The 15430-nt window shown below is 53.4% G+C and overlaps 1 protein-coding gene across 3 annotated transcripts in view; it reads left to right on the forward strand.

The window, feature by feature from the left end:
- The window catches only part of SH2D3C (SH2 domain containing 3C), a 54890-nt gene extending 39851 nt beyond the window's left edge, over positions 1-15039 (forward strand). For all 3 annotated transcript variants that reach the window (XM_073313991.1, XM_073313992.1, XM_073313993.1), the window contains 9 exons: positions 597-725; positions 3104-3552; positions 4740-4864; positions 6373-6938; positions 8221-8336; positions 9016-9187; positions 10181-10292; positions 11712-11918; positions 13839-15039. In XM_073313991.1, coding sequence (XP_073170092.1) covers positions 597-725; positions 3104-3552; positions 4740-4864; positions 6373-6938; positions 8221-8336; positions 9016-9187; positions 10181-10292; positions 11712-11918; positions 13839-14014 — 2052 coding nt within the window. In that variant the 3' untranslated portion in view covers positions 14015-15039. The remainder of the gene's footprint in view (positions 1-596; positions 726-3103; positions 3553-4739; positions 4865-6372; positions 6939-8220; positions 8337-9015; positions 9188-10180; positions 10293-11711; positions 11919-13838) is intronic.
- The last annotated feature ends 391 nt before the right edge of the window (positions 15040-15430 follow it).

Here is a 15430-nt window from a genome sequence, read left to right on the forward strand (position 1 = left end):
CAGAGAAGCATATGCTGCCAGAGTGGAGGAACGGGGGCATCAATACATCTCTCCTCCCCGAAGCGCGTGTGTGAACAAAACACACACGCAATCAATCCAGGAAGAAAAGCAGTGAAGCAGCACAGCCGGCCCCAGGGGATGTGCAGATTGAAGGGCTCCTCACAAGAGCCTTCTCGTGAAACCAGCTGTCATCTCGGGATCCACTACAGACAGCACATCCATGCACCTCCCTGTGCACCCGGTGACGGGATCATTTTGCAGCTCATGTTAGCTGACAGTTCTCTTTACGCATCATCCCTCTTCCCCTACCACAGGCCCCGATCCTCTGTTGGTGACAGGCCATCCAAACCATCCTTACGCTGCTGCTATCTGTAACTCGGTGTTGGTGGATCTCTGCTGTGTGGTGGCAGCTCTGTATTTGAGGGGATCCTTCTACAGCTGGTGGGGCTTGTATCTCCTTGGGGTGTCTTGTGTGTCTAGGATAGGACCTCTCCTCAGGCCAAGGGCAACTCCTTGGGTGCTGGTTGTGTTCTCTGGGCTCCTGGCACGTCTAAAGGAACAGAGCGGTGGCTGATGTGCACTTGTGCTCTTTCCAGTTCTCCAAGGAGAAGTACATCCTTGACTCTTCGCCAGAGAAGCTTCATAAGGAGCTGGAGGACGAGCTGAAACTGAGCAGCACGGACCTGCGCAGCCATGTGTGGTACCATGGGCGCATCCCCCGAGAGGTGAGGGGGAACTGAGCTGCTGCTGGAAGCCCCTAGCCTTGGCTGCCTGCCCTGGAGAATCCAGGCTGGCCTCAAGTGCAGCAAGAGACACCCTAAGGCCCATCTTTGCAGGGGGGCTTTGAACTCAACACCTTGCCCAGTCTGCCACTCTGCTAGCAGGACTGGAAGGAGAGGGCAGGACGCTCTTGCCCCCTGCACTGGGACACCTCATGGCTTGATTTCCCCTTCAGGCAGCCTTCCCGCTCCACCGGGAAAGGGTCACTGGCCAATCTGCATTGCCTCTGTGGATCTGTGCTGCAGGGAACACTGCCTGGCCATGTGGTCATGGGACCATTCTGAGCAGCACTTGGGGGGCACAAGCAGTTCCCTTGAACCCGGATGATACAAATACCCCCACCCCCTTTAAGTGTCCCCTCAGCTCCTGTCTCTCCACTCACTCGAGCGGACATGGAACCAGCCTCTCTCCCTTTCCCTGCCCCTCCCCTATAGTCTTTAGATCCAGCTTGGGGCAGGCGGGGAGATAAATGCTTGGAGGAGGAACTCAAGTTAGAACAACCGCACAGGTGCCCTACAAGACAATCCTGCTCTGTTCTGGGGTGGGCACAAAGGGATGTGGGTGTTGCAACACTCAGCATTGGCATAACTTTTAGGCGCCTAGAAAAAAAAATTACAGAAAGGACCCTGTGATCCACAAGTTTGGCGCCTAGGCTCCCTATGCAGTAACAAGGGGAGGGACACCTTACGAGGCCATCCATAAAAGCCAGCATGCTAGGCAGGGAGTCATCTGAGCTTGCCAATGGGAGATCCCAACCAGAGGGCTGTGTGCTAAGCCCCGCCCCTCCGTCGGAGATCGGGACTGCAGGGAGCACCTATCCATGCTGGTGATCCACGAATGGGAACCCATCGCCTGGAGCCGGATGGCTTCAGCACCTAAGTGGTTTCTTGCAGGAATGAATTAGGTGCGTTCCTTGCTCCACACGCAAATGGCTGGAGGAGGAGGAGCCACCACCCACCTTATAACTTTTAGCCTAGAGCAAAGAGTGATTGGAGCAGGGAGATTAGCCCTTGGGTCTCCCACCTCCCAGGTCCATGCCTGGGCTATAGGCAGCCTCTCTCTGGCCCAAAGACTGTTTCAGTCATTATCCACAGTAGAACGGTCATTAGGCGAGAGAGAGTGAGTGACTCTGCAGTCCAGTGGTTAGGGTGATGGGGTCCAGCCCCCCTGCTCTGATCACTCTTCATTATTTATCCCCCATGGAACAGCTTCAACAGGAGATACTGAGAGTGCCCCACATCAGAATATCCACTAGCTCACTGTTAGAGTGACTGCCTGAGAGGGGGGAGACCCCTGTTCAGAACCTGCCTCCCTCTCACCTAGGTGGCAGGGGAGAAATTGAACCACTCAGGTGAGTGATCGAACCACTGGACTAAAAATTAGAAGGTAGGCACCACCCCCATCCCCTTATCTGGACAGATTTTGAATGGAACCTGATTCAGTAGGCATGCCGAGAGGCCACCTACTGGATCGGGCCCTGCACACGACTTAGGCAGACGGATGCCTGTCTTCCACTGGTTTGGGATTCCCTCTGGACTTAGGGGGCAGATGGGTGTCTAGAGGGAGGCAGAAACCAGGTGCCAAGGGAACTTTTACCCTGAAAACGTAGGCACTGAGGGAGTTTAGGCTCCTACAGGTTTCAGTGAGTTTTGTGGATCTCAGCGGAGCCTAAAACTGGGGCGTAGGTCCCATCTTAGGCCCCACCACGAATCTGGCCCCAGTTCTGTGTCCTGGAGGGTCTCTTCCCACCCCAAAGTTTCAGGGGATGGGACAGAGATTCCAGCTCACGTGACAAGGAACATTTTGAGAAGAAAGTTAGCAGAGCTCCCCAAGCTCCATGCAGCCATGTGAGAGGCCTGGATCAGGGGCCTAATTCACCACTGCCGTACACCTGGTGGAATCACCTACCCCAGTGCAACATGGTGCAAAATGCGACCCAGTCGGAGCTACAGCACTTCACACCAACTCTGCACTGGTGTAAATAACTGTATAAGGTGCAGGGCAGGGGAGAATTGGGACCCAGGGTTGGGCCTAGGCTAGTGCCATCTTCCTCTTTCTCACCATGCACTTAAGTCTTCTCCATTCCCTCTAGGATGAATTTATTTCGTGATCCAAACACCACCTGCCACTCCCCCCGCCCCGCCCTCCTCCCCAAGTTCCTGGATCCCTCTCCCTGGCTGACACCGGTCCCCCACCCAGGTTCTGGAAAGTTGCTTGTGGTGGTGCCCACCCAATATCTCACTTGGTACAAGGCCCTGCTGACCCCAGGGCTGGCCCCACCCAGAGCAGGGGAGGTCTGATAGTCTCCACCTTACGCCCCCAGGTGTCGGAGAGCCTGGTCCAGAGGAACGGGGACTTCCTGATCCGTGACTCGCTCACCAGCCTTGGGGACTACGTGCTGACGTGCCGCTGGAGGAATGAGCCGCTGCACTTCAAGATCAACAAGGTGATGGTGAAGTCCAGCAACGGCCGCACACACATCCAGTACCTGTTCGAGCAGGAGAGCTTCGACAACGTGCCCGCCCTGGTGCGCTTCTACGTGGGGAACCGCAAAGCGGTCTCCGAGCAGAGCGGCGCCATCATCTACTGCCCCATCAACCGCACCTTTCCGCTGCGCTACCTGGAAGCCAGCTACGGACTAGCCAATGGGAAGCACAGCGGGCCCCACAGCCCTGCCAGCCAGAAAGGGGGGCACATAAAGAGGCGGAGCATTACCATGACAGACGGATTAACGGCCGACAAGATCACCAGGGGCGAGGGGTGCCCAACCAGGTAATGAGATAAGTGAAAGGCAGAACAGTAAGGGTCTCAGAGGGCCTTGGCATCTCACCACATCCCTGGGATTATCTCCACTTGGGGAGACTGGCACCAAGAGGGGAAATGACTAGCCACCGATCACACAGCAAATCAATGGCAGAGCTCAGACTAGAACCCAAGAATCTCGACTCGTAGTCCCCAGCCCGCAACTCACTGGACAACACACCAGCAACAGTCAGCAACCAACTGCATTCCTCACTAAGAGCCACAGAGCACTTTGCAATAACACCCCTTGGCGTCACCAGTGAGTCAGATCAGTTAAAGCTGCAGCAAGCGTGTACAAGACACCCGATCAACTTGATAGGGTTATACATTCCTCCAATTTCATTTTATTGGATCTTAAAAAAAAAAAAAATACCCCGGCCTTGCCGAGCATGCCAGAGATGGGAAATGGAAAGAATTGTCAAACTCTCACTTACTCTTCACTGCCCATTTCTGCCATCTGTTCTGCTTAGGCAGTGACACCAAAACAAGTCAATTTCTCCTGCACTGTCCCCATGGTATGGGGTTTGGGTTACCAGCCCTCTATGGGGAGGGTGGGGACAGGCTAGGGAGAGGAGAATGTTTAAATCCAAACAAACTGCTGTCACTGACAGTTAATACACCAATTGTGCAAACATTTCTCTTCTTACTTTGGGCCTACAAAACCTAAGCGCTAGGCCTGAATTAGCTGACTACGATCCTTCAAATACTGAAGTGTCATGAGCATTTCCTAGAGAATCAAGGCCTGGTTTCCAGAGGTGCTGAACAGCTGCAGCTCCCATTGACTTCAGCTAGAGCTGCATGTGCTCAGCACTCTTGAAAAACCCATCCCCACAGACTGGACTTTTCAGCAGAGCTTCCCCACCCACATACTTCTGAAAGTCTGGCTACTTGTGCTGGTGTGTAAATGAGAGCTGAGCTCTCCTGAAAATCAAGTCATAGGTGCCCTCTCCTGGAGTGTGGGTATACTACTCCAGCCACCCTTGAAGCCTGGGGACCAAATTCACTGCCGGCGCAAATGGACACAAGTTCACTGACTTTCATACAGTTGCACGCATTTACACTGTGAATTTGTCCCTTGGCATCTACCCTGGAGCATCTACAGGAGCCGTGTGTTTTAGAGGAATCAGTGACTTGACCTATTTTTACCCCACCCCCAGCGTATCCTTACTGCATCACCGAGACGTCATCCGGAATTGTGCAGTCAGCGTGGACCAAATCCAAGATCTCCATTCCCCAGTGTCTCCCATCTCCGAGAGCCCACTGTCTCCGGCCTACAGCACTGGTAGGAATCCCTCAGCCCCCTAGAAAGCAGTCGTACACAGAGACTCAGATGTGCATTATCCATAGTATGGAGAGAGGAATTGGGGAAAGAGGGCAGGGATTTAGCATGGGGTGACACCAGAGGCTCAGGTATGCCAACTGGGCCGGGCTGCTGCTAGATAGACACGGGCCCTGTGGCACATAACGCTGGCCTCTACATGCTTAGTACGGATCTTGTCAATGAGTCAGGATTCACCCCTTCCTCAGCCCTAGTGGCCAGGTGCCACACTACAGATACAAACTCAAGGTGTGGAAACTGAGGCAATAAGTCCAAAACAATCTTGTATCAAAGAATGACTAATCAACAGAAAACATGTCCCAAATAAACTTCCAATTTGGGTCTCAGATGCCACTCCTAGCTCTGTTGTTGGGGTGCCCTTTCTTGCAGTCTCTGGATCTTCCCTAGATAAAAATGTTTCCTGGAAGCTGGGGTACTGTTCTCACCAGTCCTTCAAGTTCTCTTTACATAAATAACCCTCAGTCCTCCACTCTGGAGCTCAGATACTGCTATCATCAGGACTTTTTCCTCTCTCTCCTACCTGGCACTGGGGTTCAGTTCTCAACAGTCCTTCCCATAACTGGTTTAGGAAGCACTCCCCTTGTGCATTGCTGGGATCTCCTCTCTCCAAAAGCTCTCTGTCCCCAACTGATCACCATACTGATTCCTCTCCAACTGAGTTCTGCTGACCTTTTTATTAAAGTCAGGTACTTACCTATCAGATAAGCACTAACCAGCCAGCTGGATGATCAGTTAGCCCCTGGGCAATCAATTAGCCCTAAGGCTGGCTCACCAGCTTTAGTCCCAGGTAAACTGCCCCCAATTCCCTCCAAAAGGCCTGTCACCCCATGACAGATCTCTTTCCTACAACTCTACTTGCCTGCTGCATCACATATTGCTAATGAAACACCAACTATCTATAATAACCCCTCTTCAGATTAAGGGAAAACATTGAGAGAGAATGAAAGTCCAGTCAGAGAGAACATAGTGTAAGAATCTCCTATGTAACAGGCTGCAGCCACTCGAACACAATGGCTGCTGTCTTTGCACAGAGGCAGATCTTAGAAACTTAAAGGAATAGTACACAGAAAACAAGGGCCTCAATCTTTCCTAACCCCCCCTCCCCCCCCACACACCACCATTTAAAAAGAATCAGCTAGTCTGGAATGAGAGTGGGGGACTAAACCCTAGAGTTGTACAACTGTTAGAAACTACTCTAATTTCTGCCAGTCCTTGGCAACCTCAAATATAACATGGGCTCAAAGTCCTGCCCTCTGACTGGCTAGAAGTTCTTATGATCATGGCAAAGATATTGTAACTTCATAGGTCCCGATCCAGATTGTGTGTTCTATCTGAGAGCTGGGTCTCTTGCATTTCTCGGTTTGGCATGCAGCATGCGTGTTTATGGGTGTGCCTGGGATGCATGTCTCTCCTCTGATCTACAGTAACTGGGTCTCCTCTTCCCTCTGCAGTGACACGGCTAAAGCCCCAAGGGGGTCAAGCTGGTGGCATACCCCCAGCCTCTCCAGTCATAAGAAGATCCAGCGAGCCACAGCTGTGTCCAGGAAACAAACCCCTGACAGACCTGGCTGATAGCACCCACTCCACTCCCTGCTATGGGTACTCCAGGGCCTCTCCTTCCCCCTCCGTTAACAGCTATAGTGACCCGGACACAGGGCATTACTGCCAGCTCCACCCCACCTCCCCTGTCGGCCAGGAGAGGCCAACTCCTGACACCAAGCTGCTCCCCACTAAGAGCTATGTGGAGAGGTTGAAGGTGGAGGGGGCTCAGAGGGTGACTGCAGAGAACAGCTCCAGTGAGGCAGGGCAGAGGATGAAAGGGGAGCAGGACATTGTGGGCTTTGTCTCACCCACTGTGGAGATGGGCTCGTCTTTCAACCCTGTGGCATTCCAGTCCCTGCTGATCCCTCTGGAAAACAAGCCTCTGGAAATGGCCGTGCTTAAGAAGGTGAAGGAGCTCCTGGCAGAGGTGGATGCCAAGGCTCTTGCCAGACACATCACCAAAGTGGACTGCCTGGTATGACTGCAGATTTGGAGGGTGGGGAGGGCGATGTCATTCCCATGACCTGCTGCTTTGAACTAACCCCACCCTTGCTGGGCTTGTTGGAAGAGCTGACGTTTAACTAAAGAATTTAGCATCTCAAAGGGACCTATCTTGTGCCAGCTGAGCAGATGAGTGGGGTCTGGTGGACTGAGCACAGAGCTGGGAGTGACCAGCTTTGAGTTTTAATCCCAGATCCACCAGTGACTCTGTGTAACCTGAGGCAAGTCACTTCAGTGCTCCTTGCCTCAGTTTCCCCAATATGTAAAATGCATGTGTATGGCTGACCTCACAGGGTACTGTGAGGGCAAATTAGTATTACCAGTGCTCTAGAGGCATGAGGGGAGTTGAGTCTCTCCTGGTCCCACTCAGTCCTCGGCCTCTCTGAGACAGCAGACAAGGGGACAATCAATGCCAATTATGTGAGAGCTTATTGCGAGGTGAGGACTTGTGCACCTGGAATTGGACTGAGACAATCCACCTCATTTCACACAGGGCACGTACTGGGGATCAGCTAGGCCCACCCTGGTCACCAGCACCCCTGGGCTGGATGGGAGCCAGCTTCCTAGGGCTGGGTTGTAATCAAAGAGCACTGTCCATTCTCAAAGCCATTACATTCCTCACGGGACCCTGTGCACAAGGTAGGGCAGGATTATTGGGGGACCAGGGAGGAGAAGTGTCTTGCCCAAAGCCTGGCGGTCATTGGCAGAGCCAAGACTAGAAGCCAGATCTCCTGACTCTCAGACCAGTGCCTCAAGAGGCTCCATACTAGCCATCCCCTGCCAAGGACACTGCTGAGGCTGTGTCCTCAAACACCTGCCACCTGCCTGCCCCATCCATGCCATTTGCCTTTCAGAGTTTGTTTCCATCTAGGGTCTGGACGCTGGTTCTTGACACCAGGGGATCTTGGGCTTTAGGGCCAAACTCATCCCTTGGGGTAAGTGGGTGCATCTCCATTTGCTCACAGTGTTTAGTACCTTCACACACACATCCAGTACCGTCCATCTCTTGGTGTGCCCTGTGTGTGTCAACCCCGCACTGGCAGCAGCTTAGGGAGTCCCCAGCATCGGTGCTTCTTTGGCTGAGCCATGCCAGCCCTGCCCACGCTGAGGCTGGTGTGTGGTGAGGCAGGGGGAAGACCTAAGCTTGTGGCTGCCACACAATGGAGCCTGTCCAGAGCAAAAACTTTCGCTGCACCTAGCCAAGCCCCCTCCCCTCAATTAGAGGAGCTTCAGCTGCTTTCCCCTCTTCCTTGCAGGTTGCTAGGATACTGGGTGTTACCAAGGAGATGCAGAGGCTCATGGGAGTGAGCTCGGGCATGGAGCTGCTCACCCTGCCCCACGGCCATCAACTTCGGCTCGACCTCCTGGAACGGTAGGCTGGGAAGCAAGGGGGCAGGGGGCCTGTGGGGCTTGGCTCCTGTCCCAGGCAGCCCAGCCTGACTCCAGCAGAGCCGTGGGGCTCAGCCCCACTCGGTTAGGTGTCTCGCTCTGGATCTTGGAGACTAGCTGTTGGCGCCAGATTTGGAAAGTTTGGCCTGTGGTTCCGAATGCAGCTTCCCTCGCCGTACACTGCTCTGCCCCGAATCTGCTTTTGGGGGGTTATTGAAACGACAGCGACAGGCCCCAGAGCAATAGCCCCGGAAACTGAAATCCTCAGTTTAGCCCCGCACTCCAGGCGGCGGCAGAGCAAGCACCACACCCAGTGCTGGCCTCCCGCTGGGCCTCAAACCTGACCTTGATGGGCCACCTCTAGGGGGAGCCCAGGCTCCATGGCACCATTCAGTCCTCAGCCTCTCTGCTGAGCCGGCCGATGAGGCCTCCAGTTGTGTCCCCCTGGACCGAGGCAGCCAGGGCATTGCACATGGGGAACCACAGAGCCATCATGATGGGGACATCTTCTGGCCACTCTTCACTTGGGTCAGATTTGAACCAGTGGCCAAGAGGCTCCATACCCCCTCGCCACCTCCTAACTCCCTTGCCTGTGCTTCCTGCATGGTCCTTGCTGACTTCCCCATCTGACATCTCAGCCTCTCTGTCTCCTCCCACGTCAGGTTCCACACCATGTCCGTAATGATCGCGGTGGACATCCTGGGCTGCACAGGCAGCATGGAAGAGCGGGCAGCCCTGCTGCACAAGACCATCCAGCTGGCTGCCGAGCTGAAAAGCACCCTGGGGAACATGTTCAGTTTTGCCGCTGTGATGAATGCGCTGGAAATGACCCAGGTACCAAAACCCCTCTCCGGCGAGTGCTCGGCTCAGCTGGGCCCCTTCTCCCACCCCCCTCCCCAAATCACACACACCTCACTGCATCCTTCAGGCTCTTGGAGCCCCAAACGCCAGCACGTTGGGGTGGGGGGGAAGAGCGGAGAGAGAATATTGTGGGGTCATGGGGTCCAGTTCAACCTGGGTGTAACTCAGAACAACGCTTGAAGCAGAGCAGAAAAGAGCTATAGGGAAATGGCGAGGATGGGAACATCTCCACCCCCAAAAAATGGCCCGGTCCCATACGGCCATGATTTGGTATTCTTTGCTGAGCTGTATTATTTGGAGGAAATGAAGTCGCCGTCCAATAGGATACAATCACTGCTTTAAGGCCCCAGCATCTCACAGGCCAAGCTGCTCCCTTCAGAAGAAGGAAGGAGATTAGAATTCAACTTTAAATCAAGCCCAGCTGGGAACTCACTTTCCCCTAGTACAAAGGAGCTGGAGCTGCTCCCTACCCTCCCCATCTCTCGCTGTCCATCACCAGCCACGCAGGAAGGAAAAAAATACCAGCAAAGCAAAAATTATTTTGATGAGCTCTCAAGTTTCTCACCACTGCAGCACGGTCAAGCTTAGAGATGCCCAGAGAGCTGGCGCAACCAAGGGAGCCCGCAGAGGGGACTGGCAGGGGAGGCTGCAAGTTGGGGCTGAGGTTTATAGGCAAAGCTGCGGGGGATCCTAGATTGGCACAGCAGGAAGTGTTGCAGGTTAGGAGCGAGGTGTGATAGCTGAGCTGCCGGGGTGTCCTTGGATTGGAACAGCAGGGGGGCTGCAGATCAGGTCTGAGGTGCTTTGGCAGATCCACCCACGATTAGCCTGTCCCCAGCTCTAGCTGGTGCTGCTGGTCCCTCATGAGCGCCAGAATCCCAGTGCGTTGGTGGGACAGTCCCTGTAGAGCTGAGAGCCTGCTGCCGACGGTCCCATGGTCAGACCCCTCCTTTCTGCTGCTTCCAGATCTCGCGGCTAGAGCAGACCTGGATGGCACTGCGCCAGCGACACACCGAGGGGGCCATCCTCTATGAGAAGAAGCTAAAGCCCTTCCTAAAGGGCCTGAATGAAGGAAAAGGTAACGGGGAGGAAGAGTCGTTCGCCTGGCATTTCTCTTTCCCCTTTGCTCTGCTCTGCAGCTCCCTTGCAAAGGTCCATACGATTCTCCCCCTCCATCCATGGAACTGTGGATGGGCTGGCCCCGTCCCATTTTCCCATATCATCCCACTGAATGAGTGAGGGGAAACGGACGTGTCCAGTTACCTCCCCCTGGCTTCCTGCCAGACTCTTCATCATCGTGATGGGTATTTCCATAGCGAGAGCCCCCTGGAAAGTGGCAGCCTCCAAAATCATGGCCTCTCTGCCAGTCACCCAAAACGTCACTCCTACCCCACTCAACCCTCCCCTTGCCCCCTCTTCCCCATTCCAGTCCCTGGTGGCTCTACCCCTCCCCTCGGAGCCTAACTGCACCCTATGGCAGCAGCAGCTCCTCCCAAGGCCTCTGAAGTTATGGGCCACCAAACCGCACTGGGGCTGCTGGGGTGGGATTGCTGCCTATGATCTGTCCATCCTTCCTCCCCCATGAGCTTCCCCCCTCCTAGCAACGCCAAGGGCGTTACGGTCAGCGTTTGTACACTGCTGCTGGGATGCAGAAGGTGCAAGACCCTGCAGAAGCTGCAACCCCAAGCTAATGGAGTCCAGCTGTTCAGTTGTCCACAGCCCGTGTGCTCTGGAATGCCTGCCACCCCCTTCCAACCAGTCCTGCCTCTTCACTTTCCAAATAGCCCCATTCAAAACAAACAAAAGCAGTGGCTGGGCATAAACATTGCTTCCTAGAGCCAGTCCCAGGTGACTTGAGTAAGCAGCTGTGTGTTCCACCATAAGGAGACAGGGTGACATTAAGAGGGAAACAGTTGGGAAGATAGACAAATTTTCCGAAGGGCTCAGAGCAGCGTTGGATACTGAGCTCTCTTGGAAAATCTGATCCCAAGTGCTGAGTGCTTGGGAATCTGACTCTACCCTCCTGACAATCTGGACCAGATGGGATTGGAGCATTCCCCCCTAGGTCCCTAGTTCATGTCTAGGGCAGGGCTTGTAGTGGACTGATCATCTGATGGCTATTTAGTGACCTAGGTGAAATGAGTTGACTGGCCCAGACCTGTCTGTAGAGGAGAGGTGTCCACATTGGTACTAACTGACCCCCTTGTTGGTAGTGAGAGGCCAAGGACTGGAGTGCCCTCTTGCTCCTGGGAGGGTCTCCCTCCTCTGTGGGGTAAGGACTGGGGCATGTTGGGAAGTGCCTGTTTGGGGGAATCTTGCCCAGACTGTACCTGTTCTGTAGCTATCTGGAGGGCATCAGTCCACATGGCTCTCAGTCTTGCACCTTTCACCATGACAAACTTTGAGGGTGAGCGTATGAAGTGGCCCCTTTGGCTCTTGAAACATCAGGCAGTAGCCAGGGAATTCAGGGTGTGGGTGTGTTCTTGCTCTTTCACAGAAGGCCCTCCACTGACCAACACCACCTTCCCTCATATCGTGCCCCTTATTACACTCCTGGAGCGGGATGCCGCACTCCTGGACAGCCCTGAGCCCTGGGAAAACACAGACAATGGTGTGGAGGTTGTCATGGCCCATCTGGAAGCAGCACGGATGGTGGCGCATCATGGGGGACTGTACCATACCAACGCAGAGGTGAAGCTTCAGGGTAAGGAAGCATTGAGTCTGATCTGTGATATCCAACTCACTTTGGGCTAAAAAGCCCCTCCAGGCTGCACTAGATACCCCACTGGCAAGGGGAAGGTCCATACAACACTAGATCTTCCTCTTCCCATCCCCGTGGAGCTGGTTCCACACCACAGAGGGTGCCCCGCTGTCAGAACTGGGGCCGTTCTCCTGTACAGAAGGGGGGATGGAATCAGGGGATACCATGCCACTGGCAGTAAATAAGCACCCCAGGGTGCTTTTCAGCTCGGCAGCCAGCTGGATGGTCTTGTGCAGCATTTACCCCTGTGGAAAAGGGGACTCCCCACTGGAGCACGTGGCTGGGTCTGGCGTAGAAAGTTCTCATCAGCACCACCTGCAGTGATCCACCTCTTCTCCCAACTTAGAGCTCTGGACAGTTTCTCCCCACCCAGCATAACAGAAAGTTCAACAACAGTCCAGCATCCTGACAAAAGCTCTTCAGTCCCATGCCCTTCTCTTAGGGCTCTCCATTGTCCTTATCCCCATCTAATGGGCCTCACACCACCTTCCCCAGAAGCTGGTAGGGAATCCAGGCCCTCCCTCTAGTCTGGGTTCCAGTCCAAGAGACTCTATAACCAGCAGCCAAGGTCTGTTCTGTCAGACTCCTAGCTGCTGCCTCCCTTCCTACTGTATCCTATCAGCTGGCCTTTCTCACAGCCTCTCCAGGTTTACCCTTCTCTCAGGGCCAGACCATACAGGACTCCCACTGGAATCCCCTAACAAAATCTCAAAGGACAAATGGAAACCCACTTCTGCTGTCCCTGGGCTTGACATTTCATCCTTCTCTGCACCTCAGTATAACACCTCCATGGGCTCTCTCCTTAGAAGTCCATATTCTGCCCTATCTTCAGGGCTACTCACCACCAGAGCCTGCTCCATCCCCAGTGGCCGTTCTGTGTAACTCCTGGCTTCCTGCTAGATTTCTCTACTCAGGAAAAGATCCCAGGGCCAACTCTGCCCCTGGATTCCTCCTTGACTCTCCCACACTTTCTGGTCCCAGAGAGTGACTGTAGAGTTCTTCACTCTCTCTTCCTACAGTACCTTCTGCTGCAGACTTCCTGTCTTTGTTGTACCGCCCAGCTGGGCTTCATCATCAGATACGCCTGGCCCACCCTCCAGGTGCAACCAGATAGCATAATTGGCCTCTCCAAGCCACATTAACTTTTTTAATTGCCTCCATGGGGTACACACCCATCACACCCCCACTGCTTCCCTCTAGATTCTCCAAAGCTGGGTTACATAGCAGTTCCCAGCAATCATGAGTTGCAAGTAGGGTGACCAGATAGAAAGTGTGAAAAATCGGGGTAGGGGGCAATAGGCACCTGCATAAGAAAAAGCCCCCAATATCAGTACTGTCCCAAAATCGGCATATCTGGTCACCCTAGTTCCAAGTCAGGGCAGAATCTGGCCCATTGTGTTTGAAGGGACTTTGAACAGAGCATCATTAAGGCCTTGGACTGGATGTGGGGTAACTCGTACTTTATCGCAGCACTATTAGTAAGAAGGTCCATGTTTCGGCCAATCCCTCTCCAGGCTAGAGACAGGCATTGTGTGGCTGAACCATGAGCCTCCCAACCCTGCTCCTGGAATAGCTCATGCTCAAATAAATTGGTTAGTCTCTAAGGTGCCACAAGTACTCCTTTTCTTTTTGCGAATACAGACTAACACGGCTGTTACTCTGAAACCTGTTTTATCATGTGCTCTCTTGATCTCATGGCCCCAGGCCAGTTTGCTTCTCCAGGACAGCTGGAAGGGCAGAGGAATCCCTGCTGCTTCCTGCTGCTCCATTTAGGCTAGGGTGGTTCAGAGCATGCATGTGATGAGCTTGTCCCCTGGTGGGCTGGCTTCTCTCTGAGGCTCTTGGGTCTTGTATCCTTTGCAGGATTTCAGGGCAAGGCTGAGCTCCTTGAGATCTTCAGCACTGAGTTCCAGATGCGTCTCCTTTGGGGCAGCCGCGGTGCTGAGAGCAGCCAGCGGGAACGCTATGAGAAATTCGACAAGGTCCTCACTGCGCTGTCCCACAAGCTGGAGCCCTCTGTGCGGTTCAGTGAACTGTAACCAACGTGGGACTCGGAGTTAAACTCACAGGGGGAGGGTGGCACCAATCAGTCCTTCAAGAGGCCAAGTAACCAGGTCCCCAGTCTGCAAGCCAGCCCACTCCTCCTCATGCAGCCATGGGGGCTAGGCAGCTGTGGGTACCACAGACCCAGAAGGGGAGCCAGCCAGGCGTGGATGGAGGGCGTGAGGAAGAAAGTTGGCATTTAACATCTGCAAAGGAAAGAACTAACCCGGATTGAAATCGCGGCATTGGGATGGGTACAGCTGTAGCTCTCTGGAGAAGAGAAACCTCCTGAAAAGTTCCAGCATGACCAGACTGGTGGGGGAGGGGGAGAGGGAGGGGTCCCAGAACAGCTATTATGATATAGGTCCATCCATGCTCCACACATGCAAACGACAGGAGGCTGCATTTTAATTTCCACCCAAAGCAGTGACCTCCCCTCCTCGACCACCAATACAAATCAACAGTGGAATCTCACTAATGGACCCTCCCCACTAACATCCTATCGAAATTCCGTGGGCAGTCCTGATGCAAACGTTTTGAGCTGCATGTTTGTGGAGGAAGGAGAGCGCTGATCACTCCCAGCCATAGGACCTCCTGCTGATTCTAAGCTGTAGTTTAGGCCAGTGTGTGCATCCCAGCTGATCTACACAAAGATGCCTGTGAAGCCAGAAATCCACCTCCTCTGGCCTTGCACAAGGTATCTCATTACCGTTGTGTTCTTCATTCAGCTTTGCTGGTTCTCAGCCACGTGGGGTCCAGTTGCTATGATCACCCAATGCCGCCTCCACTCGTACAGCCTGTTGGCCTCAGATATTTTATCTTTTCTCTGGCTTGTCTGAGGCCTCTTAATTCTGACTGTAAATAAATTTCACATTTACTTCTTGATGTACAGACTTGTGAGGGCGTTCTTGTAAATAATTATGCTCACGTCATTTTGTCTTGTAAATAAATGTACATATATCAGGTGGGGGGGCTTTGTTGTTGTTTTTGGTTCTTACATACAATAAACTTTTATGCTCTTCCTCAATGGACTCATGTCTTTGGAGGACATTTTAAAATACTTTTCTATAGTGACACAAGCTCTTACCATTCAAGGTGTGTTTGTACTGATGCCCAAGTTTCAGTGGTGTCTATTGTGCCCCAAGCATTGATAGTGTTTCTTCTTTTGTTGGCATTACTTTAGAAATTTAATGCACCTGCGGCATACAAATAGAACAGTTGCAGTGGGAATAGCTTGAGGACATATCAAGTAATAGTAATTTCACCTGCTGGAGGCAGGAACGTAGTGAAGCTGACCTTGTTCCTGCTGTTCCCTCCTGGTGTAACTCCAGTTGACTCAGTGGAGTTAAGTTGATCCATTAAGTCCTAATTTGGTTAATGCAGTCCTAACAGACAAGCCAACTATAGAGGGA

Source organism: Lepidochelys kempii, chromosome 16 (genome assembly GCF_965140265.1).
Source record: "Lepidochelys kempii isolate rLepKem1 chromosome 16, rLepKem1.hap2, whole genome shotgun sequence".
Lineage (NCBI taxonomy): Eukaryota > Metazoa > Chordata > Testudines > Cheloniidae > Lepidochelys > Lepidochelys kempii.